Below are 20658 nucleotides of genomic sequence, written 5' to 3'. Positions count from 1 at the left end.
CTCAGTCCACAAAGCAAAGGGGAACTGATTCTGCATTCACTGGATGTGCACAGACAACTTAGATTCTACTTGGACAGGATTAAAACTCAAAGAAAATCTGAACAACTGCAGGTAGCATTTGCTGCAGGGGCAGAGGGAAAGGCTATTTCAAAACATTTCTAAATGGCTAAGCCATTGCATTCATTTCTGCTATAAGCAGTATGGAAAACCTGTCCCTCAGGGGATCAGATCTCATTCCACCAGGGCTGCATCTACTTCTGCAGCTTTTCTCAGAGGTGCTCCTACCAGGGATATTCTAGAAGCTGCTACCTGGAGTTCAGTTCATACTTTCACCAAGCATGATCATTTACCAATTTTCTCTAAATCCTGGGCTGGCTTAGCCACTGCTGTCTTGCAAGGCCTTATAGCTGGTCCTAATGCTGTATAAATCCATCCTCCCAACCATAGCTTTGGGAATGTACCCAAATGTAATGACTGCAACAGTGAAACACGAAGAACATAGTACAGTTGCGTACACTTACCATAAATGTAGATGTTTGAGTTTATTCACTGTTGCAGTCCTGGTTACCCTCCCTCCAGGCCCCTGCTTTTTCTCTGACTATACCTCTACTTTCTGTTACTATGCTTAAAAGCCTTTTTGGAGTATTTGCTTTTGGTTGGAGGTATATTTTTGTGTTTTAAATTTTATTTTGCTCCCCATTCGGGGGGCACCTGACATCTGGGGCAAGAAAAACTGAGGTAATGACATTGGCTGCATGTTTTATACCCCTAATGTCATGGAAGAAGGGACAGCATCCGATACAGGACTCATGACTTTAATCAGGCCGACTGAGGGCAATCTGCCAGCAGATTACCCAAATGTAATGACTGCAACAGTAAATACACTCGAACATCTACATTTATGGTAAGCATGCACAACTGTACTTTGTGTAGTTTTATCAGCTCATCTGAATAGCTACTTAAATCTTCTTTTACTGTTTCCAGTCATTTGATTTTATTTGTTCCACAAGTGGCCACTTATTTTAAACACCTGTGAGGCATTTCACTTATTTTATCCTCTAAATTACCAGATGCTGTCATCTGTACTAAAGCTAAAATGTAAAGTGATTTTTGCTGAACGACTGCAAGGTTCTTCACAGCCAGTACTTTCTTTTTTTGTTCTGATTGTTTTTCTCTTAGTCTGTCCATGTTTCTACTTTGCTGACATCAAAGTAGTGCAATTACTATAGCCAGTAACTAAATTTTACCCAAACCAGTCATTTTACTGGCTTTCTTAACTTGCCAGTTTTCACACAGGGAGTGCTGTAGTCAGTCTGCTGCTTAGTGTACCACCATCTTGAAATTTCCCACATTATTAATTTGTTGCATGAGTTCACATGTAGTAATAACAGTGGAAAAATGTCACAATAAGACTTTGTTTTTGTATGCATATATTATACACAGATTTTCTATAACCCCATTCTTCATTCCTGTGCAACAGAACATAGATTTACCTACTTAATTTAGTCATCAATTTGAGCATTTATGTATGTATATATATATATATATATATATATATATATATCTATGGATCTACTTCACTTACCCGAATGTCCACATCACTGACTGTCACTTTGCCGAGACGAATACACCAAGAAACCAGACGACTGTCATCCGGAACACCAACTTCCAACTCGAGGTAAGTAACTGCTTGGCCATCCCGAAAAAAAAAAAAAGTAAACCCACCCATAGCTAAATATAGCAACTCCGAGATCACACTACCCCGGGGATAAGGGGCAAAGTTCAACAGGATGGCCAAGCGGTTACTTACCTTGAGTGGAATGTCGGTGTTCTGGATATCTGTCTTCTGGTTTGTCGGTGTATTTGTCTCTGCAAAGTGAAAGTCGGTAATGTGGGCGTTCGGGTAAGTGAAGTAGACTCGTATATGTAGACTCATTGTTCGTCATATATGTATGTATATGTACAAGTTCCCAAATGTGCCATTTATTTTTGTGAAAACTACTTCATCTTTAAAGGCTTCTGTCTCTCTCCCTCTCTAACTTCCTGTACAGTACTTCATTTATTAACAGGTTTAATCCTTGATTTGCACTTCTGTCATTACTTTTTTGGTTGCTAGTAGCAATGAATTAATAAAACCCTGCTGTGTCCAACTTATTGGGATAATCTTCATGTTTAATATGAAATGTTCCCCCAACAATTGTGTCAGAACATTCTGTAAGTAGTTCTCTTAAGTTCAGTTAACTCCACACATTCTCAAAAATGTTTCCAGTTTCTGCTCTCATTCCTTTCACATCCTCTGAAAACTCATTGGTAAAAATAATCAGGATACTGTAATAAACACAGTGGAAGGATCCATATCTCTAAAGTTCTTGTGTGCTAAATCCTTCTTCCAGAGGAAGAAGACAAGCATTCATTGTTTTCTCCAGAAGATTTAATTTGATGAGTGAGCACTTTCATTAGAATAAATGACTTTTTCAAATGCTCAAATGGTGGGATGAATCTGCTGGTGAATGACAAGGGCCCCGCAAGACCCTTCTTCGTATATATCAACACTGATTCTAAATCACATCTATAAAGTGGTTATGTCTGTATTATCTAAGAGATTGGTGAAAATGTTACCAGTGCTAATGCACATGTAACAATGTAGTTTTGTAGAAGGGAAACAAACATTCAGTAACATTAATGAAAGGATGATAGAGAGGAAAACTGAATACAAAAGCTCCATTATTGCCGACTAATTTGTATACAGAAAAAGTATTCAATAGGGCTTGCTGGGAATTCCTGAGCAGTGCAGTGTTAGCACCTGCATTTTCAAACCGTATAATAGAGTTAAATAAGGAGAATATACATAATAGAACAGAGGCAAAATAAAGGTGTAAGGTGTAATTTCTAACAACTTGAGTTTAATCAAAGGAATCAAGCAGTGATTTCTCTTCCCTTTCCTATTTGCTATATACTTGGAGCCTTAGATAAAAAGTTTCACAAATTCAGGTGTGATAGTCATAAAAGTAGCTTTGTTTGCGGATGTTGTTGTTCTGTACCTGACAAATCCTGAATATAACTTTAGAGTTCTGTGGGATATTTTAAGTCAGTTTCTCAAGTACTTTTGGCATATAGAGCTTAGAACAGTATCTGAGCTTAGTACTATCTGTATATATATATATATATATATATATATATATATATATATATATCTGTATATATATATATATATATATATGTGTATGTATATATCCTACCTTTATTTCTAGCCTCTAGCTTAGATATTGGTATATCTGTTCATTACTGTTTCATATTGTATGTATAGCTAATGTTTGCTGCAGTATATTATTTGCTACTATATGTATATTCAGTTCGTCATGTACTCTGCTGCTCATTTATTGTTCTGTGGAGCTTTTCTCCCCGGGCCTCCACTGAAAAAGGACCTGTGTCCAGTTGGAAATTCCTGGTAAACAAATGTAAATAAATAAATAATATAATATAATATAAAATAAATGAAGGTAAAACACAGGTTATAGTGGTAAATTATGTACCTACACATTAACTAGTTCAGTAATACCCAAATTTATTGGAACAAGAAAAAGCTGACATATTAAGGTATATGGGTTAAAAAAAAACTGTTATGGCAGCTAAAGATATGTGGGAAGAAACCAAGCAGAGGCAAATCAAAACATAAGTGATTGGAAACTAAGTCACGGACACCAATATACAGGCATGGGAAATGTTTTTTTAGTTCCTTTCGTCTTGTACATAGACCAGGCATACTTCTGTCAGTCACATGTCAAGTTATGGATGGCAAAGAGTTGAATGAATCTGGTTAGGAAAGGGGAAGGGGGTGTTAAGACTACCTGACTTGAAAGGGATACTGTAAAGGTATGCAAATGGGACTTTTGTATGCAACACAACAGGGATGTAGATCAAACTGGATAGAAAAAAAAGATACTGATGGTACAATGTGCAAGCATGAAGGGAGGGTTTGGAGGCAAGTCCTTAGAAATAATAGAAATAATTGTATAGAGTATTATATTTACTTTGTGGCAGGCAGCATTATGAAGACTGAAGACTAAACCAAAATGAGGAGTAGCGAAAGCAGATTTTTGATGAAAGGAATATGTACAAGTAAAGGTAGAAAAAGAACTAAAAGATACCAGGTAGTAATTAGAGGAAACTAAAAAGGAACCACATTACTGAGGGGAAATAAGTTGGAAAGGGGAAAAGTGACAGAGTGGGAAGAAGCAAAGCAGTTTTTTGATTTGCAGCTTAGAGGTTTAGTTCCACATCAGGGACTTGTTAGTAGAATACAGACAAAGAGAAAGCAAGGGAAATGTTTAATGAAAGACCAGTTCTCTTCTGGTTTTCAGTGGAACCAAGAACAAAAGACACTATTTGGAAGGGATAATTAATAAGGCTTATAAAGTATGATTTTTATAGTAATCATGTAAATCAGAGGAGACTGGAAAAGACTGGGAATAAAGATTCAAATGACTAATGACAAAAGAACTGGTAGAAATCTCTAAGGCTTTCAAAGTCCAGAAGGTTCAGATATGTCCAGATATTCACTTCTTTTTAGCATTCTTCAACATATAAAACATTCTCTTCTTGTGAAACACATTAGCTTTTGCTATTCCTTCTAAATATTGTTACTTTTCTCCCATGTCTCTGTCTGTCTTATTTCCACTGTATTTTTAAAACTCATCTTCATTTTATTGTATGCGGTACCATTTATATCTGCTCTACTAAAATTTGCTTTTAATAAATATGTAGGGAAATGCCAGTACCTTCTTTTATTCGTATTCTTATATCTTTATCTTGGCTGTTTATACATATATGGTCAGACATCATTATCTGGGTGGGTCTCAATACTTTCTGTGAAGGCTGCCAGACTAGCTAGATTGAATTTTGTAAATAAGTCTATGTCGCTGTAAATATTAATGTAATCCATAGGCTTGCTTTACAAATGTAAAGAGAACTATATGTTATGATTAAACTATATGTTGTACTGAGCATCAAAAATGTAACCACAGTGGACTCTGCTGGAAGAAAGCTGATAAATCAAGCATTGTATGACTTTGATCTCAAGCTCGGAGACAAGATGTCTGGACTAAGGAATTTTTTCTGTTGTCTTAGGACAAGAGTTATTTACTGGATTTTACATGTAAAATGTCTTATTGCGTAGCTTCCTGCAGGTACAGATTACAAAAAGAAATAAATTCTGAGTTTCTGTTAGCCTCGGAAACTAAATCAGAACGGTTAAGAATGATGTAATCTGAATTGACTTAGTAGTATTTTTTTTATCAGTTTAAGACTTTTTCAGAGAGAAAGATAGGGCATTTTGGATTTTGTCTGAACCTGAGCAAATCAACTCACCAGCAACTCTGCCTTTGCCCTGTAAATAAGATATTTATTTAGAACAGTGATTTCTCTTAGAGATAGATGCAAATAGCCAGATTAGTCTATCTGTTTTCTATATTTATGTCAGACTATTCTATAGTATTATTTTAAAGCATTTCCTGTGATTTCTGAACTCTGTAATGTCATTGTGTTGAAGTAATAAGATTTGTCTTGTGTTTTTATTTATTAAATATTTTTAAACCTTTCAACTGTGGCTGTTTTATGTAGAGAGAATTTAAGTTCTAGAGTACTTGCATGTATTTAGTGATACAGTCCAAGCCAATCCAATAGCTTTAGCCCTGGATCACACTTGTTATTTGGATAACAGTAATATTACACAGTGAAATTGGTCACCCTTTGGGAAGGGCTTTATTAGTAGCTGATGAGTAGATTGGGGACAGTGGATTATTACCTTATAGCCTGGGCAGAAAAGGGCATAGCTGGAGAACCTGTGCCAGCCTTCTCCAGGAGTATCTGTGTGTTTGCATATAATTCAAATCTCAGTGTGTATGTGTCAGCTATTTGGGCAGGGACACGAAGCACTGGTTGGACAGAGAGGGTACTGGAGGTTTTGGCTTCACTACTCAGCTGGGACATGGACCCAATAGCTGTGCCAGTGGGGAGTCTTATTAGGGTTCTGGAGGGAAAGGGAGAAACCAACTCCAGATTGACTGTGATCTTGGTGTGCTCTTAAGGGAAATTGTACTTTACTGTGTGTATACTTGTTATCCTTCCCAATATGCACGCCCCTCACTGGTGCTAGTGGTGAGGATTGAGGTGGCTTGATTACTGGGCCAGTATACGGGCATCACACTTTCAACCAAACATTCATACACCTGTGATATTTAGTTTCTATCTGGCTTAGCCCATTTATTGTATTTTGGGGACTAATATGTAAACTCTCACTGAACTGCTACTACTGAAGTAATATCGTCCATGCTAATTAACCTTCATGTACCTTTTTTTGTAATTTACATTCTCCAGTAATAGTTTCTTATCTGGGGTCCTTGACGCAGCCTTAGTACTACACACTAGGTTTGTCATCACCTATTAATAAAATGCCCGTATAAAAAGTTAACTGTTTCACCAAACTCCTTTCCAAGCTCCATAGCTGCAGTTTTAGGAGAAATACAGATACATGGTAACGACCTCTTTCCCAGCCAGGGTCCTCTCACTGCCACATATCTTTCTTTATTGTCTTTTTTTTCCTACCTCAATTGGAGCCTGTATTCCTGTCAGTATATCATCACCCCTATTCCATTGTCCCTAATATTCTGCTGAATATACACACAAACTTTCTGTTTATTATGCTTTTATGTTCATTTCTATCGAGATACATTTCTTGAAACAGTGATATGCACCCTACATGTCTTATTATAGTTCAATACTTTTTTTTCTTTCTGTGCCTGTAAGTCCATTTACATTCCATGTTAAAATTGATAATGCAACCATTATATTATTTAATGTTACAATGTCTTGTAAAGCTTGGCACTTTTGTTATGTACAGTTTTCCTACTACCAGCTGATGTACGTTTTGTAACTTGACTAATAAAACTTACACACCTGCAGGCTCACACTTCTGATTAAACTCATGCCACATTTTTCAAAATTTCAATCACTATAGTTCCTGTGTTCTTTTAACATACAGGATAAAAATATATTTGCAAAACCAGAATGTCACCCTTTAAAGCTCCAGCTTCAAATTGGTGGCTGCTTGCACTTGACAATTACCTACCTTAGAACTAGGGAAACCTGTGCTGAAGTCCATGCTGCTAGTGCTTACACCCAAATGTGTTACTAGTGCTATCAGTATTTCCCTCCTGGGTGGAGAATATGTGCAGTCTGCATATGTTCAGGCAACCATTTACTTAAAAATAGCTGTTTGAAAAAATCCATTGAATAACCTTGAAGAAAAAACAATTTTTAATGTTATGATTAGTACGTTCAAAATTTAAGATTGCTGGGGAGTTACCCAATTATGCCACTGTTCATTTTCTTCCTTCTAAACATTCCATTCACTCAAAACTTGCTTTCATTTCTTTTTTCAGATTTGATTGCTATCCATCTAACAGAACCACTAAAGAAGTGACAAGTGCAGTACCTATATATCTCCTATTTGCCATCTTTCTTATTTTGACTTCATCAATTCACTTTTGTTAGTTAACATTAAATAAGCTTGTCCAGCTGACTTTGTTGTCTCCCACTCAGCTCATCACTTTGTAAGAAATCCTAGCTTGTACTTTCATATTAGTATTGCATTCTTCATTTTGTTTCTTTTTTTATTCTACTTAGCTTGAAAAAAATTCAGAAAAATGGTACCAGTGACCTACTACATATTCTTCAGTATATTCGTCTAACCTTATACACACAAAAATACAATTTTGTAGTTTACTTTTATAAACAACTTCATACATTCTCAGAGTTCAATCCCCCATCAGTTTGAGATCTCCTGTTAATACTGAAATCAGTTAATGCTTAGAAGCAGCTACTTCAACATGCATACTATACATTACTATCTTTATGCCTCTATTTTTACATGTAGTTTCTACTGCTACATTTTACAGTAATATATTTAACAGAAAATATATTTAGAAGTCGGATTATTTTAATTGCACTTATTTATTTTCTTCGTGGGTAGCCTTAACATACTGTTTTTTTATTTATTTTACCATCCCCTCCAGTTTGAAATAACACTTAAAAGGGTTGATGCTGCATAGTTCTATTATTTACTAAGCTTGCTTTATTGTTAGTCTTTTCTATAGTCCAGAGCTTCTCACTGTACCATTTCCTAGTTAAAATCCTGAAGCCAAAATAGTAGTCTTTTTCCATTCTTCACCTCTCATAGTACTTGTAACTGGTTAGAGTCCAAGATTCTCATAATTCTTCTGCTCAGACACTGGGATTTTCTCTGACACTTGGACGTTTTCTCTTGAAACAAGGAAAAGGATTCACAGCCACAGTCTCATGCACCCTTTTAGTTGTGGAGAGTTGAGTAGTGTAGTTCATTTTATATTGATGGCTAGAGTTCTGTAGACTCATTTTATTTACTTCAAAGCCTGATCTGCTTCAATATATGTTTTCAATCCACCTGGAAATATATTCTGAAAACTGATGGGTATAGCGATTTAAGTCTCACACCAGTTTCATGACAATTCTTGATGTTAGTGTAAACATATTCCTGTTTTATCTAGTGCAAAATGAATAAACATTTTCTGCAAACATGCTGGCATCACTAATGGTCAGCACCTTTCCTTTTGGCCATAGTTTTATCAGAAACATCTCCTTCTAATGGTACAACTGCATTTTAACCAATATGGGTCTCAGCTGCTTTCTGAAAGCTGGATTTGGAACAAGGACATGATGCACCCTCTCAGTTAAATCCTCTGTGGAACACCAAGCAAGACTATTTAGGATCCTAAGAAATGTAGAATTGAAGAATTCTACAGCTTCGCTGAGTGGGAGAAATTTTAGTAGGCTCCAGTTAGTGTTCTGCAAGATGTTATTGAAGGTGTTTGGGGAGAAATGGGATAGATCTCTGGTGTATCTATATTGGTGTAAGTTTGGCATGGAGGTGGGCTTGCATGTTATGAATGCTGGAGAGTGATCGCTAATGCTATTTGGGAGAGTCCCTGGGGTGGTAATTTTTTCTGGCTCAGAAACCAAGATCCAATCCAAGACTGAGCCTTTGTTTTCTTTGATGTTGGGTCTAGTAATGCAGGAGATTAGCTGAGTATAGATGTGAAGGTTAAGATCTGTAGAGGGGTTATTAGTGAAAATATCTAGCCAGGTTAATATTGAAGTCACCTGGTATGATAGTTTCATTTTTTTATGATGTTTGTTGTCCAGGCAAGAATTTATTTGAGAATAGGAGTATTATTGCCTGGGGGGATGTATATGACTATGATGCAAAGGTATTTGCAATCATTAAGTTTTAGGAAGGTTACTAGTAGCTCTGCAGTGGAGAAGTGGGGAATTGGCTTTGAATATGGGATTACTTGTAAAGGAGCTTGGAAATAATAAGGCGATGACACCACCTTTTTTATGTAGTCTCTCGTTTCTAAGGCAGGAGTAGTGTGGGAGTAGAAATTCAGAATATTTGATGTATGGTTTTAGCCAGGTTTCCGTGATAGCGGTAAAGTCTGGTTTATGTTGATTTAGCCATGCGTGCAATTGGGGAATTTTGTTTCTGTTGCTTTGGAGATTAATTGTGATAAAGTTTAGGGATTTTGCAGAGTTAGGGGAATTATGAGAGGGAGTAGAAGGGCCAGGGTTGGGATTTATGTCACCACAAAGGACTAGTTTACAGAGAATAGGGAAATAGGTGGGTAAGGACTTCTTTTTTGGGTAATGGAAGTATTTGAATTTGCAGTTGTAAGGAAGGTTGTGGTGTGGGGAGAGGATGATGAGTTTCTTTAGTAATATTACATGTGTACTGTAGAGAGAGGAGCAGATGGAAGAGTAACTGTGGAGGGTGTGTGTGGGGATTTATGTGGATGGTGTCAGAGGTTTGTAATTTGTGTGAAAGGATGATAGTCTTAGAAGAAGAGAGAGAGGTAACCAGTAAATATAAAAAAAAGATGTTGAATATAAGAGTCATGGCTATGTGATGTTGAAATACAAGAAGGTATGGATACGAATTGTGGTGTGAGAGTGAGGTTGGGGAGGTATAGTAGGATTGAGGGAGTGGAAAGAAAAGGATTAGACTAGGATTACTGGGTTATGAGGGAGAGCAGTTGTAAGGGGTGGGAGGTGAGCTTAGAGGAAGAGTGTGGAGTGTTGGAGGTGAAAAGAGGGGGTCTAGAGTATGGAGCTAATGAAAAAGGTGTGTGTGAGATGAATTGACGGGGTAGGTGGGAGGAGTGTTGAGGTGGAGTTCTGTGATTGGAGGATGGATGGGTAGGTGGGGATGAGGATAGCTATAAATGTAATTGAAGTTGGGGTGGGTGGAAATTGGGGGTAGGGGAGCGGTGAGCCCGAGCGTAAGTGAGGGCGAATGGAGTGGGTAGAACCACGAGGATTAGCAGCTCATAAAAACCTATCAGCCAGCATATTTTTACTGTTCAGGCTAGTACACTGTAGGTGAACTCAGTAGTTTGCCCTGAATTAGGTCTGGGTGAAGGGCGGGTGCCAAGGGCTGATGAACTAGAGGGGAGTAGAACAACTATTTAGATAAATTTATTTTATTTATTTTTATTTTACATTTGTTGACCAGGATAGTCTGACTGGATGCATGTCCATTTTCAGAGGAGGCCCGGGGAGAAAAGCTCCAAGGGAAAGCAGATACAGCATTACATAATACCAGCATTACATATTACAAACAGACTATTTACAGAAATTACATAAGTAAGCAAGTTAAACAAGTTCCACAGGTTAGAGTTAATCCTGAGTGCAAGTCAGGATTAAATTAAATTACACAGTAAACTGGTTAACAGATTTTTACACATTCTAGAGAGAGTTAGCCAGGCTTGATACATTGACATAGCCAGTTAAGAGACAAATGTTGTTTGAGTCTAGTTTTAAATTGACCTAAGGTGGAAAGTAAGGTAATATCAGCTGGAAGAGAGTTCCAGGATCTACTTACAGAGTTTGCAAAGAGAGAGTCACTGGCTGTGTTAATTTTGCTAGTCTGAATTAGTAGTTTGTTAGAGGATCAAAGCGGTCTAGGATTGTTATAGGGGGCGATAATATTTTTAAGTGCAGGAGTATTGTCCGGATTATAGAGGATTTTATAGGCCATAATCAGTTGGTTATACTGGATTAGGCTGGGTAGTTCAAGCCACCCAAGCTGATTTAGATTGACGCAATGATGTGTCCTAAAATGCAGCCCAGTAGCAAACCTGGCAATGTGGTTGTAGCAAATTGAGAGTTTGTTAATGACAGTCTTGTTTAAATTCGAGAGTAGAGGGGATGCATACAGAAGGGTTGAAAGAAGGTGAGAGCAAGCTATGGCAATTTTAGCTGGAGGGGTTAGGAAGGTTTTTATTCTGTAAAGTGACCCTAGTTTTTTATTGATGGTTTTGATAGTTTGGTTAACATGCAAGTCGAATTTTAGATTATTGTCTATGATGACACCTAATAGTTTTGTAGAGGGATCAGGGGAGATTATTGTGCCATCATTTGAATTTATGGTAAAGGTGAAAGCGGTAGACCTATGTGTTGGTGAAAATAACAGCATTTTAGTTTTTTTTGGGATTTAGGATCAGACGACGTTCAGAAAGCCAGTTTTCTATTGTATTAAAGGTGGTCTGGGTAGCTGACCATAACTCTATTGGAGATGTGGCTGAGAAAATCAGAGTAGAGTCATCAGCATATTGGATACAGCTGACTTTTGGGATGACAGTATAAAGGTCGTTAATGAAGATGGAGAACAGCAAGGGTCCTAGTATAGAGAATTGTGGTATTCCAAGGGTGTAAGACAGAAGGTTAGCGAGTTTGTTCTGCCAGAGGACAACTTGCTGTCAACCATTCAGGTAGGATTGAAACCATTGAAGGGCTCTAATATCTAGACAGAATGTTTGCAGGGTGTGGATTAAAAGTTGGTAATCAACCATATTGAATGCCTTGGAAAGATCCAAGAAGAGGGCTGAGGATATATAATTATTGTTGCGGTTATGGTTTATGGTGTTGGTAAAGGCTAGGAGGGCTGAAGTAGTGCTGTGATGAGGACGGAAGCCATGTTGAGTGTTTGCCATAAGGTGATTCTGGATTAGGTGGTGCATGAGTTGTCTATGAATACAATTTTCCATAATCTTTGCAAGTGGAGAGAGTATAGCTGTTGGCCTATAATTGGAGAATTCAGTAGAGCTGCCTCCTTTGTAAAGTGGGATTACATAGGATATTTTCCAGATGGTGGGAATTTTAGCTTCTACTATGGTTCGATTGATTAGTATTGAGACGGGGTAAGCAATAGCATTAGCTGATTTTTGTAGGTACTCGGCAGGGAGTTGATCAGCAGAAAGTGTAGTGGGTTTTAATTTTTTGATCAAGGTATGGATAAGTGAAGTAGCAGCGGGTTGGAAGCCGAATGCTAGTAGGTTTCTAGAGGTGCTACTTTCAGGACCAGGGGAGCTATGAGGTAGTTGGCTAGCTAGGGCTTGAATTGACTCAGTAAAGAATTGGTTAAAACTGTCAGAAACATCTTCAGGGGTTTTATCAATAGTAGCAGCAGGGATTGGGGTTGACGTTTGTCCAGGATGTAGTAGATTATTTAAACCTGCCCAAAACTTCTGAGGGTTATTTTGATTTACTGTCTGTAAATTACAGTAGTATTGTTTTTTGTCTTGTAAAATTGATTTTTTGGTTTTGTTCCTGGATTGCATGTATTTAATGTGATCTTGGGGGTCTTTAGAAGAACGCCATAAAGCCCATGCTTTGTTTCTAAGGGTAATTTTGAGTTTAGACTCTTTAGAAAGCCATGGCGCAGTTTTTGCCTTGGTTCTGTTTGAACGAACAGGTGCATGCAAATCAGGGATCTCAAGGAATTTGTTAAAGTATGCTACTGCTTCCTCTAAGGGGAGGTGTTTTAGAATAGACCAATTACATGAGTTTAGTTCTTGTTGGAATTTGGCAGGGTCAAAGTTTTTATTGTTTCTAACCTTTCTGAGTAAGGGTTGTTGGGAATTAATGGCTTTGTGCATAATTACATATGTGAGAAGGTGATCGCTTAGGCCATCAAGGAGGGTACCAGAGGTGTACAGTTGGGGGTGACTATTTATGAGTACCCAGTCAAGTATGCTTTCCTTTTGGTTGGGTTTACCTATCCTGGTAGGGGTGGATATAATTTGTGTAAATGCATGCAAGTTAATATGGGTGGTTCGGGATTCTGAGGAACAGGTGCCCCAATCTATGTTAAAGTCTCCAAGTAGTAGGGTTTCTTGGGGGTAATGACATGATAGCCAGTGCAAGATATCTTCAAGTGTAGATATATTGTTACCTGAGGGGAATGTACATACAGATGATATTAATGCATTTATTTTTATTAAGTTGCAATTTGGTGGCAAGAATCTCCCGAGTTATTAATCTGAGGTGGTAGTATTACATCTGTGGTGACATTCAACTCAGATTTATAGAGTACAGCTACCCCCACCCCCTTCCTCGAAGCATGATCCAGCCTGTGTATGTTATACTCAGGTGGTAACACTTCATTGTCTTTAGTGTTAGGTTTTAACCAGGTTTCAGATAAACAGAGAATCTCAGGGGAGTGGACATCCAGAAGTGCATGCAATTCATGTACCTTGTTATTAATGCTTCTAATATTGAGATGACAGGCTAGGAGAGAGTTAGGTGGCCTATTAATTGTAGGTTTGTAGTTTAGATTGCAAGTAGAGGGGGTATGTGTATCTGAAGTGGGTGGGCCAGGGTTGGGGTGAATATCACCACCAAGTATTAGGTTGAGTCTATACTTGGTGATGAACTTCAGAAATTTGTTTATTAGTTTGTAGTAGTATTTGGATCTAGAGCTAATGTGCCTGGGGTTGAGATGTTGATACACTGAACAAGATGTTGGATATGATCTGGTACTGTAAGTATGATTGAAGGTGGGAGGATTTACTGCTGGGGTGATAGTATGGCCTTTTGGGACCTGAAATCCCGTGAGAAACTGGTTTTCATACAAGGTAAGGATGTATGGTGTGAACAAGAGGGGTAGTAAAGAGGAGTATATCATTATCTGTGATTCAGCTAGTGAGTTAAGGAACTGTTTTACCTGGTGATGCAACACCAGAAGATAGAGTGGTGAGGTAAAGGTACTGGAAGGGGGATGGGAGAATGCCAGATGAAAGCTAATAGGTGCTATTGAAATGTAGGTAGAATAATGGGGGTGGGAGGAATTATCCCAAATTAAAGCAGATAGGATCTAGAAAGTGGGGGAGTGGCTAATGTACTATAAATTTATAGGTACTGGGGGCGGGAGGGAATTTGGGGCAGGGAGGGGAGTGAAGAGAGCCCGAGCATAGCAGGGCTATTGCAGTTTACAAGGTTTCCTAAGGTGTCCTAACGCTATAAGGTAAGTATTATAACTCTTTAATGTAAGAGTCAATTTACTTAAGTTACAGGGGAAGGAGGCAAACACTCAAGTAGAAAGAAAGAGCCCTATGGCTGACCAAAATGGTGACCTGCTTAATTACACAGCGCTGTAAGTGAAAGCTTAACAAATGCTTTGTGTGTGCAACCTACTCTGCTTAAATGCTGAGACAAACTGATTGCAGTCCTGTAGACACCGTTTTGTAGGGAACTGTAGAGTTCAACTAGGAAAAGAGAAAAGCAGAGATTCTAGGGTAAGCATGAAGGCAACAACAGGCAGTTATTTTATAATAATACATTCAGAAAGGTTTGAGGGTGAGGGGGTAAAGTAACACATTTCAGAATGAACTAAGATTTATAGCTATGAACTAAGATTTATAGCTAAGAAACCTAAGCAAGAGAGCAATGCAGTAAGTAAACACTTGCCAGAGTTTAAAGATATTGGTTGGCCAAGATAAAGTGGCCAACTTTAGAATATTCCAACAATAGTGGGGAAAAAAGATTAGGTTATTAAATGACTGTGGTGGGGGGCAGGTTTCCTTGCTAGTCAGAGTAGTGTGCACACCATAAACTATAATTACAATCACTCAGTTAATATCCAGAGATAAAAAGAGACATAAACAATTTTCCTTTGAGAACTTTGTGATTAATTTTAGCTTGAAAACCGGGATTTCAGTGAGTTGCAAAGGAGTCGGGAAGTTCAAGTGTTGCAAGTGAAAGAGCTGGTTCTCAGTGATTGGGAATACAAGTAAACAATTTTCCTTTGAGAACTTGCTGATTAATTTTAGCTTGAAAACCAGGATTCCAATGAGCCACAAAGGGGTCGGGGAGTCCAAGGCTTGCAATGAAAGGGCCAGTTAGCTTCTAGCTTTAAAGCCAGACAATTCCTTAAAGGCATCCTTCATATTAGGCCTTCTAGGAAACCTGTTCCTCCTCCCTAGAATCTTAATTTTGTCTTAAAGATATTGATTCGGGCTCCTTTTGAGCCTGCAACTTCAGCCTCCTTGCAACATTGCTGTTGGAAGACTGTTCTTTTGTTAGACTATAACTTCTGCCGCACAGGTGTCTGAGCTTCAGTCCCTTATGACTTATCCTCCTTTTTTTGTTTTTTCATAAGGACAAGGTGCCCTTGCTTACTAATCCTTCTTTCATACCCAAGATGGTGAATGCGTTGTCCCTTAGGCTATTCATTTGCCCACTTTTTTCCCCTTTTCCACATTCAGCTAGTGAGAAGGTGCTGCACACTTTGGATGTGCATAGACAACTCAGATTTTATTTGGATAAAACTAAGACTATCAGGAAATCTTATCAGCTCTTTTTCTTTCATCCCAGGTCTTTGGAATCGGCTGTTACCAAGCAAACTATTTTGTCTTGGATTTCAAAGGCTCTCTGTTTTTCATGGTCAGAGCCTTCCTTCTTCTGTAAAGGATCATTCTCCTAGAGATGTGGCTTCATCTGGTGCTTTTTTCAAGGATTTAAATACTAACTCTATTCTTGAGGCAGCTACCTGGACTTCTGTGCATACTTTTACCAAGCACTACAAGTTGGATGGTATTTCCAGAGCTAGAGCTGGTTTTGATAGGGCCATCCTTCATGACTTCCTAGAGAGGTCTGCTGGTCCTTCCTCCTCCCAAGGTTCTTCCTGAGCTTTGGCTTTCCTCCCTCATGTTATGAATACTGCAACAGTGAAATGGAAGGACATTGTACAGTTGTGTAAAATCTTACCATAATGATAAGCTGTCCTTCTCTTCACTGTTGCAGTATTCACTCTCCCCTTCCCTCCCTGTTCCATTTGCCTTCTGGACGTACCGGTTAACTCTTGGTTTTCCTTGGGCTGGCATTCCTACTGGGGCCTTTAGTTATGAGGATGGTACATCCAGATGTCACCTTTATGCCCTACATAACATGAGGAGCATACGTGTGACGTATGATGTACCTTAAAATAACCTAAAGGCTTTGGTATACTGGATGAACGTCGGGCCACCCTTGGAAGGGGATCCCTCATGTTAGGAATCCTGCAACAGTGAAGAGAAGGACATCTACCATTATGGTAAGATTTTACTCAGCTATACTTAATGTAAACAGCAGAATATGCCTTCATTCAAGGTGAGGCTGGTTTTATTAATGTATTACATGTTCCATACTTTTTCAAAAGCATAAGCATTTTATCACTAAGAGCTGGTCTGTCCTGAGTATACTTTATAGGTAGGTTGCATGTGAATTTATGAATCATAGCCAATGTTTTACTGTGTCTGAAAATAGTTAATCTGAGTGATTGGATCCAGACAAGTTATTCATGGGTGTAAATTATGAACAGGAGTAATTTAGAAACTAGTTGAAAGAATGCTGGATTTTAATTAACCAAGATCAGCTTATCTATCTATCTATCTATCTATATATATATATATATATATATATATATATATATATATATATATATATATATATATATATATATATATATATATATATATATATATATATATATATATATATATACAGTGTTATCTGAGCACATTGCTTTAATGTAGATCAGTTATACAAAGCATGCATGGTTGAAATGACCCGTTTTGTAATTATAGGAAACCATTCCAGGTGAGAGGATGAAACTGACAGAATAAGTGTTTTTCTTAGTTTAAGGCACTTGTCATTCTGTTGTTCTACAACCCGCATAACACTTTCGCAGTTCTACATTGTTATGAATTGTGTACTGCTGTATTTAATTTATTTGTTTATATTTGCAGGGTGAAACATTAGAAACTGTAACAACAAGTGTGGTGTCTCTGTTCACTACCCAACCTCAGTTATTAGACCAAGTGCCACCTCTAGGCCATCTTCCAAAAATCGTCCAAGCATTGAATCACCGAAATAATGCGGTTACAAAAAGTGCCATCCGATGCATTCATGTAATGTCTGATAGTGAGGTATGTCTTATGTTTTACCATGCAACAGTTTATCTCTACCGTGACTGCATATTTAAATAAATGTATCGTGTTTATCAGAGTAAAAAAGTCAGATACTGTTACACAGGTAGTTACAGACAGAAATACAGAGTTAAGTAACCTTTGTTGTTTTCCTCTGCTGTTACAGTTTCTGGGACTGTTAACATTTGAATCTTTCTCTCTAATTTTCAGGGAAACTAGTGTTTTGTGGTATACAGTGTTGGGTTAGTCTGTTTGAACTGCAGTTCTAATAAGTTTTGAAGTCCAGATTTTTACTGGGATGTTCAGTCAACAGGCAGTTTTCACAGAATTCCTTTGTGCTCTTGTAAGCATCCCCAGGCACTGAACTGCCATCAGCGACAGAGGTAACAGCCATGAAGAGAAAAGAAAAGCCACCTTTATTTTTTCTTGTCATTATTGACGTATTTTGTTTATTTTTTATGTAATCTACACTGCATTCATTGGGTTCATTCTAGTGGACAAAGTCCACCTGCAGTGGAGACATGGGAGGAAAAGCTCCTGTAGCAAGTTAATATGCATTAAGAAACAAAATCGTACTTTATTTAAAGAACAGTTTCCCCTGAAAAAAATACAGGAAACTGATATTTCAAGTACTGATATTCTCACAGTATGCATACCCACAGCCATAGAATTGTCAAGCATTTACAACATAGTGTAAAACGCAATTTTTTTTTTTTTTTTTTTTTTTTGCATAGGAGGAATCCCCCACCACCACCACTCATACCACCTTATTTCATGTGTTACACGCAGCAGCAGCTCATGAGTAATATATGTGTAGCAGTGATGCACCTTCAGCTGTGGTATTGGCAGTCTCCTATCAAGCACCAGAGTGTAAACCCACCAAACTGTGGTACAGTCCATAACAAGGATTTGTCAGTGCTGCCACTCTGGTAAAGTAAAGGGATAAAGCCCTGAATGCAGCCCAGCTGACCCAGGTACAATTATTGGCTCAGGCAAGTGACAAAGTGTCAGGAAAGGAATGGGTGTGGCCATTGTGGGGGCGGTCAATTGCATGAACATTGCCTGCCGTGATCCTTGGTGGATGCTGGGAACTTTGAATTTAAGGGGTATAATCCAAGAAGTGACATGGGTGGTGAACATGACTGAGGTGCCATAGAGGTTGGGACAATATGCCACATCTCAGTAGCACACTTGCCCTTGGGACATACTCCACAGTAACACTGGGAAGGGGGAGCAATGAGATAGGGCTCAAATGAAAATACACCCAGTGGAAGTTTGTGGCTTGACCTCCCAGGACATCATTATGTTCCATGACTGGCACCAAATTCATCAGAGGAGGAATTGAAGAGTTGGTAAACCCATCAGGGACGTGAGACCTTGGATAGAAAGGGCTATAGGATGATTGCTAGGAAGCAAAAAGTGTCCCCCCCCAAAAAAAATAAAGTATTTGCCATTGCCATGTGCTGGTGCACTAAGCAATTGATGTGTATTCAGTAAAATGAGAAAGTGGAAGGCAGATAGCATGTAGAGATAAGGACATTAATCATTTTGCTGCATTTAAAGTGATATGTTGTAGAAGGTGTGTAGGTGGTAGGTAATATAGTTTTTCCTGTGTTTCTAATTTTACACTTTGCTATACGTATGTGGGCATTAAGTGTGCTGCTTACTAAAACGTAGATATACAGTGGATATAAAAACTGTACACACCCCTATTAACATGCCAGTTTTTTGTGATATAAAAAAATGAGACCACAATAAATAATTTCAAAAGATTTCCCACCTTTAATGTGACCTATGACCTGTACAATTCAGTTGGAAAGCAAACAAATCTGTTAGGGGAAAAAATATAAAAAAATAAAAAAAACATACAGTATGCTGGTTGCATAAGTGTGCACACCCTTAAACTTGTACTTTGTTGTGTGTGCACACCCTTAAACTAATACTTTGTTGTGTGTGCACACCCTTAAACTAATACTTTGTTGAAGCACCTTTTGATTTAATTACAGCATTCGGTTTTCTTGGGTAGGAGTCTATCAGCATTGACATATCTTATCTTGGCAATATTTGTCCACTCTTCCTTGCAAAAGCGCTCCAAATCTTGTCAGATTGCGAGGGCATCTCTTGGGCACAACCCTCTTCAGGTCACCCCACAGATTTTCTATTTGGATTTAGGTCTGGGCTCTGGCTGGGACATTCCAAAACTTTAATTTTCTTCTGGTGAAGCCATTCTTTTGTTGATTTGAATGTATCCTTGGGGTCATTATCGTGTTGAAAGGTGAAATTCCTCTTAATCAGTTTTTTAGCAAGACGCCTGAAGGTTTTGGGCCAAAAGTGACTAGTATTTGGAACTGTTCATAATTACCTCTACCTTGACTAAAGCCCCAGTTCTAGCTGAAGAAAAGCAACCCCAAAGCATGATACTGCCACCCCTATGCTTCACTGTGGGGATGGTGTTCTTTTGGTGATGCAAAGGGTTGTTTTTGCACTAAACATACCTTTTGGAATTGTGGCCAAAAAGTTCAACCTTGGTCTCATCAGACCATAACACATTTTCCCTCATGCTTTTGGGAGACTTGATATATTGTTTTGCAAATTGTAGCCGGGCCTGGATGCTTTTCTATGTAAGAAAAGGTTTCCGTCTTGCAACCCTACCCCAGAGTCCAGACACATGGAGAATGCAGGAGATCATTGTCAAAAGTAGTACACTGCCAGTACTTGCCAGAAATTCCTACAGCTCCTTTAGTGTTGCTGTAGGTCTCTTGGCAGCCTCCCTGACCAGTTTTCATCTCGTCTTTTCATCAATTTTGGAGGGACGTCCATTTCTTTGCAACGTCATTGTTGTCCCATATTTTCTCCACTTTTTGATGGCTGTTGGTGTATCCAATGCTGTGGAAATTTTTTTGTACCCTTCTCCTGACTGATACCTTTCAACAATGAGATCCCTGTGATGCTTTGTAAGCTCTCTGTGAACTATGGCTTTTGTTGTAGCAGGCACCTGAGTAAATGTCAGGAAAATCCTACTAGGAAAGCTGAACTTTATTTGGGGTTAATCAGAGTCTCTCTAATTGATGGCAGCTGTGTACCCAAGATGACTGAATGCTGTAATTAAATCAAAAGGTGCTTCAGGAAAGTATTAGTTTAAGGGTGTTCACGCATAACAAAGTGTTAGTTTAAGGGTGTGCACACTTGTGCAACCAGCGTATTGTACGTTTTTTATTTTTTTATATTTTTCCCCTAACAGATTTGTTTGTTTTTCAGTTGAATTGTGCAGGATATAGGCCACATTAAAGGTGGGAAAAGTTTTGAAATGATTTATTATGGT

The 20658-nt window shown here is 38.3% G+C and overlaps 1 protein-coding gene across 1 annotated transcript in view; it reads left to right on the top strand.

Annotated features, from left to right (window-relative positions):
- Window positions 1-20658, top strand: part of DNAJC13 (DnaJ heat shock protein family (Hsp40) member C13) — a gene marked incomplete in the record, with an annotated part of 3140357 nt that overhangs the window by 2852869 nt on the left and 266830 nt on the right. Inside the window, 1 exon segment of the mRNA XM_044066722.1 lies at window positions 17157-17336. Within this exon segment, the coding sequence (XP_043922657.1) occupies window positions 17157-17336 (180 nt within the window).

The sequence above is a fragment of the Protopterus annectens genome, chromosome 3.part1 (assembly GCF_019279795.1).
Source record: "Protopterus annectens isolate FY-2018-M chromosome 3.part1, PAN1.0, whole genome shotgun sequence".
Classification (NCBI taxonomy): domain Eukaryota; kingdom Metazoa; phylum Chordata; order Ceratodontiformes; family Protopteridae; genus Protopterus; species Protopterus annectens.
The sequence above is the reverse complement of the archived record's forward strand: the minus strand, read 5'-3'. Positions and strand labels throughout refer to the sequence as shown.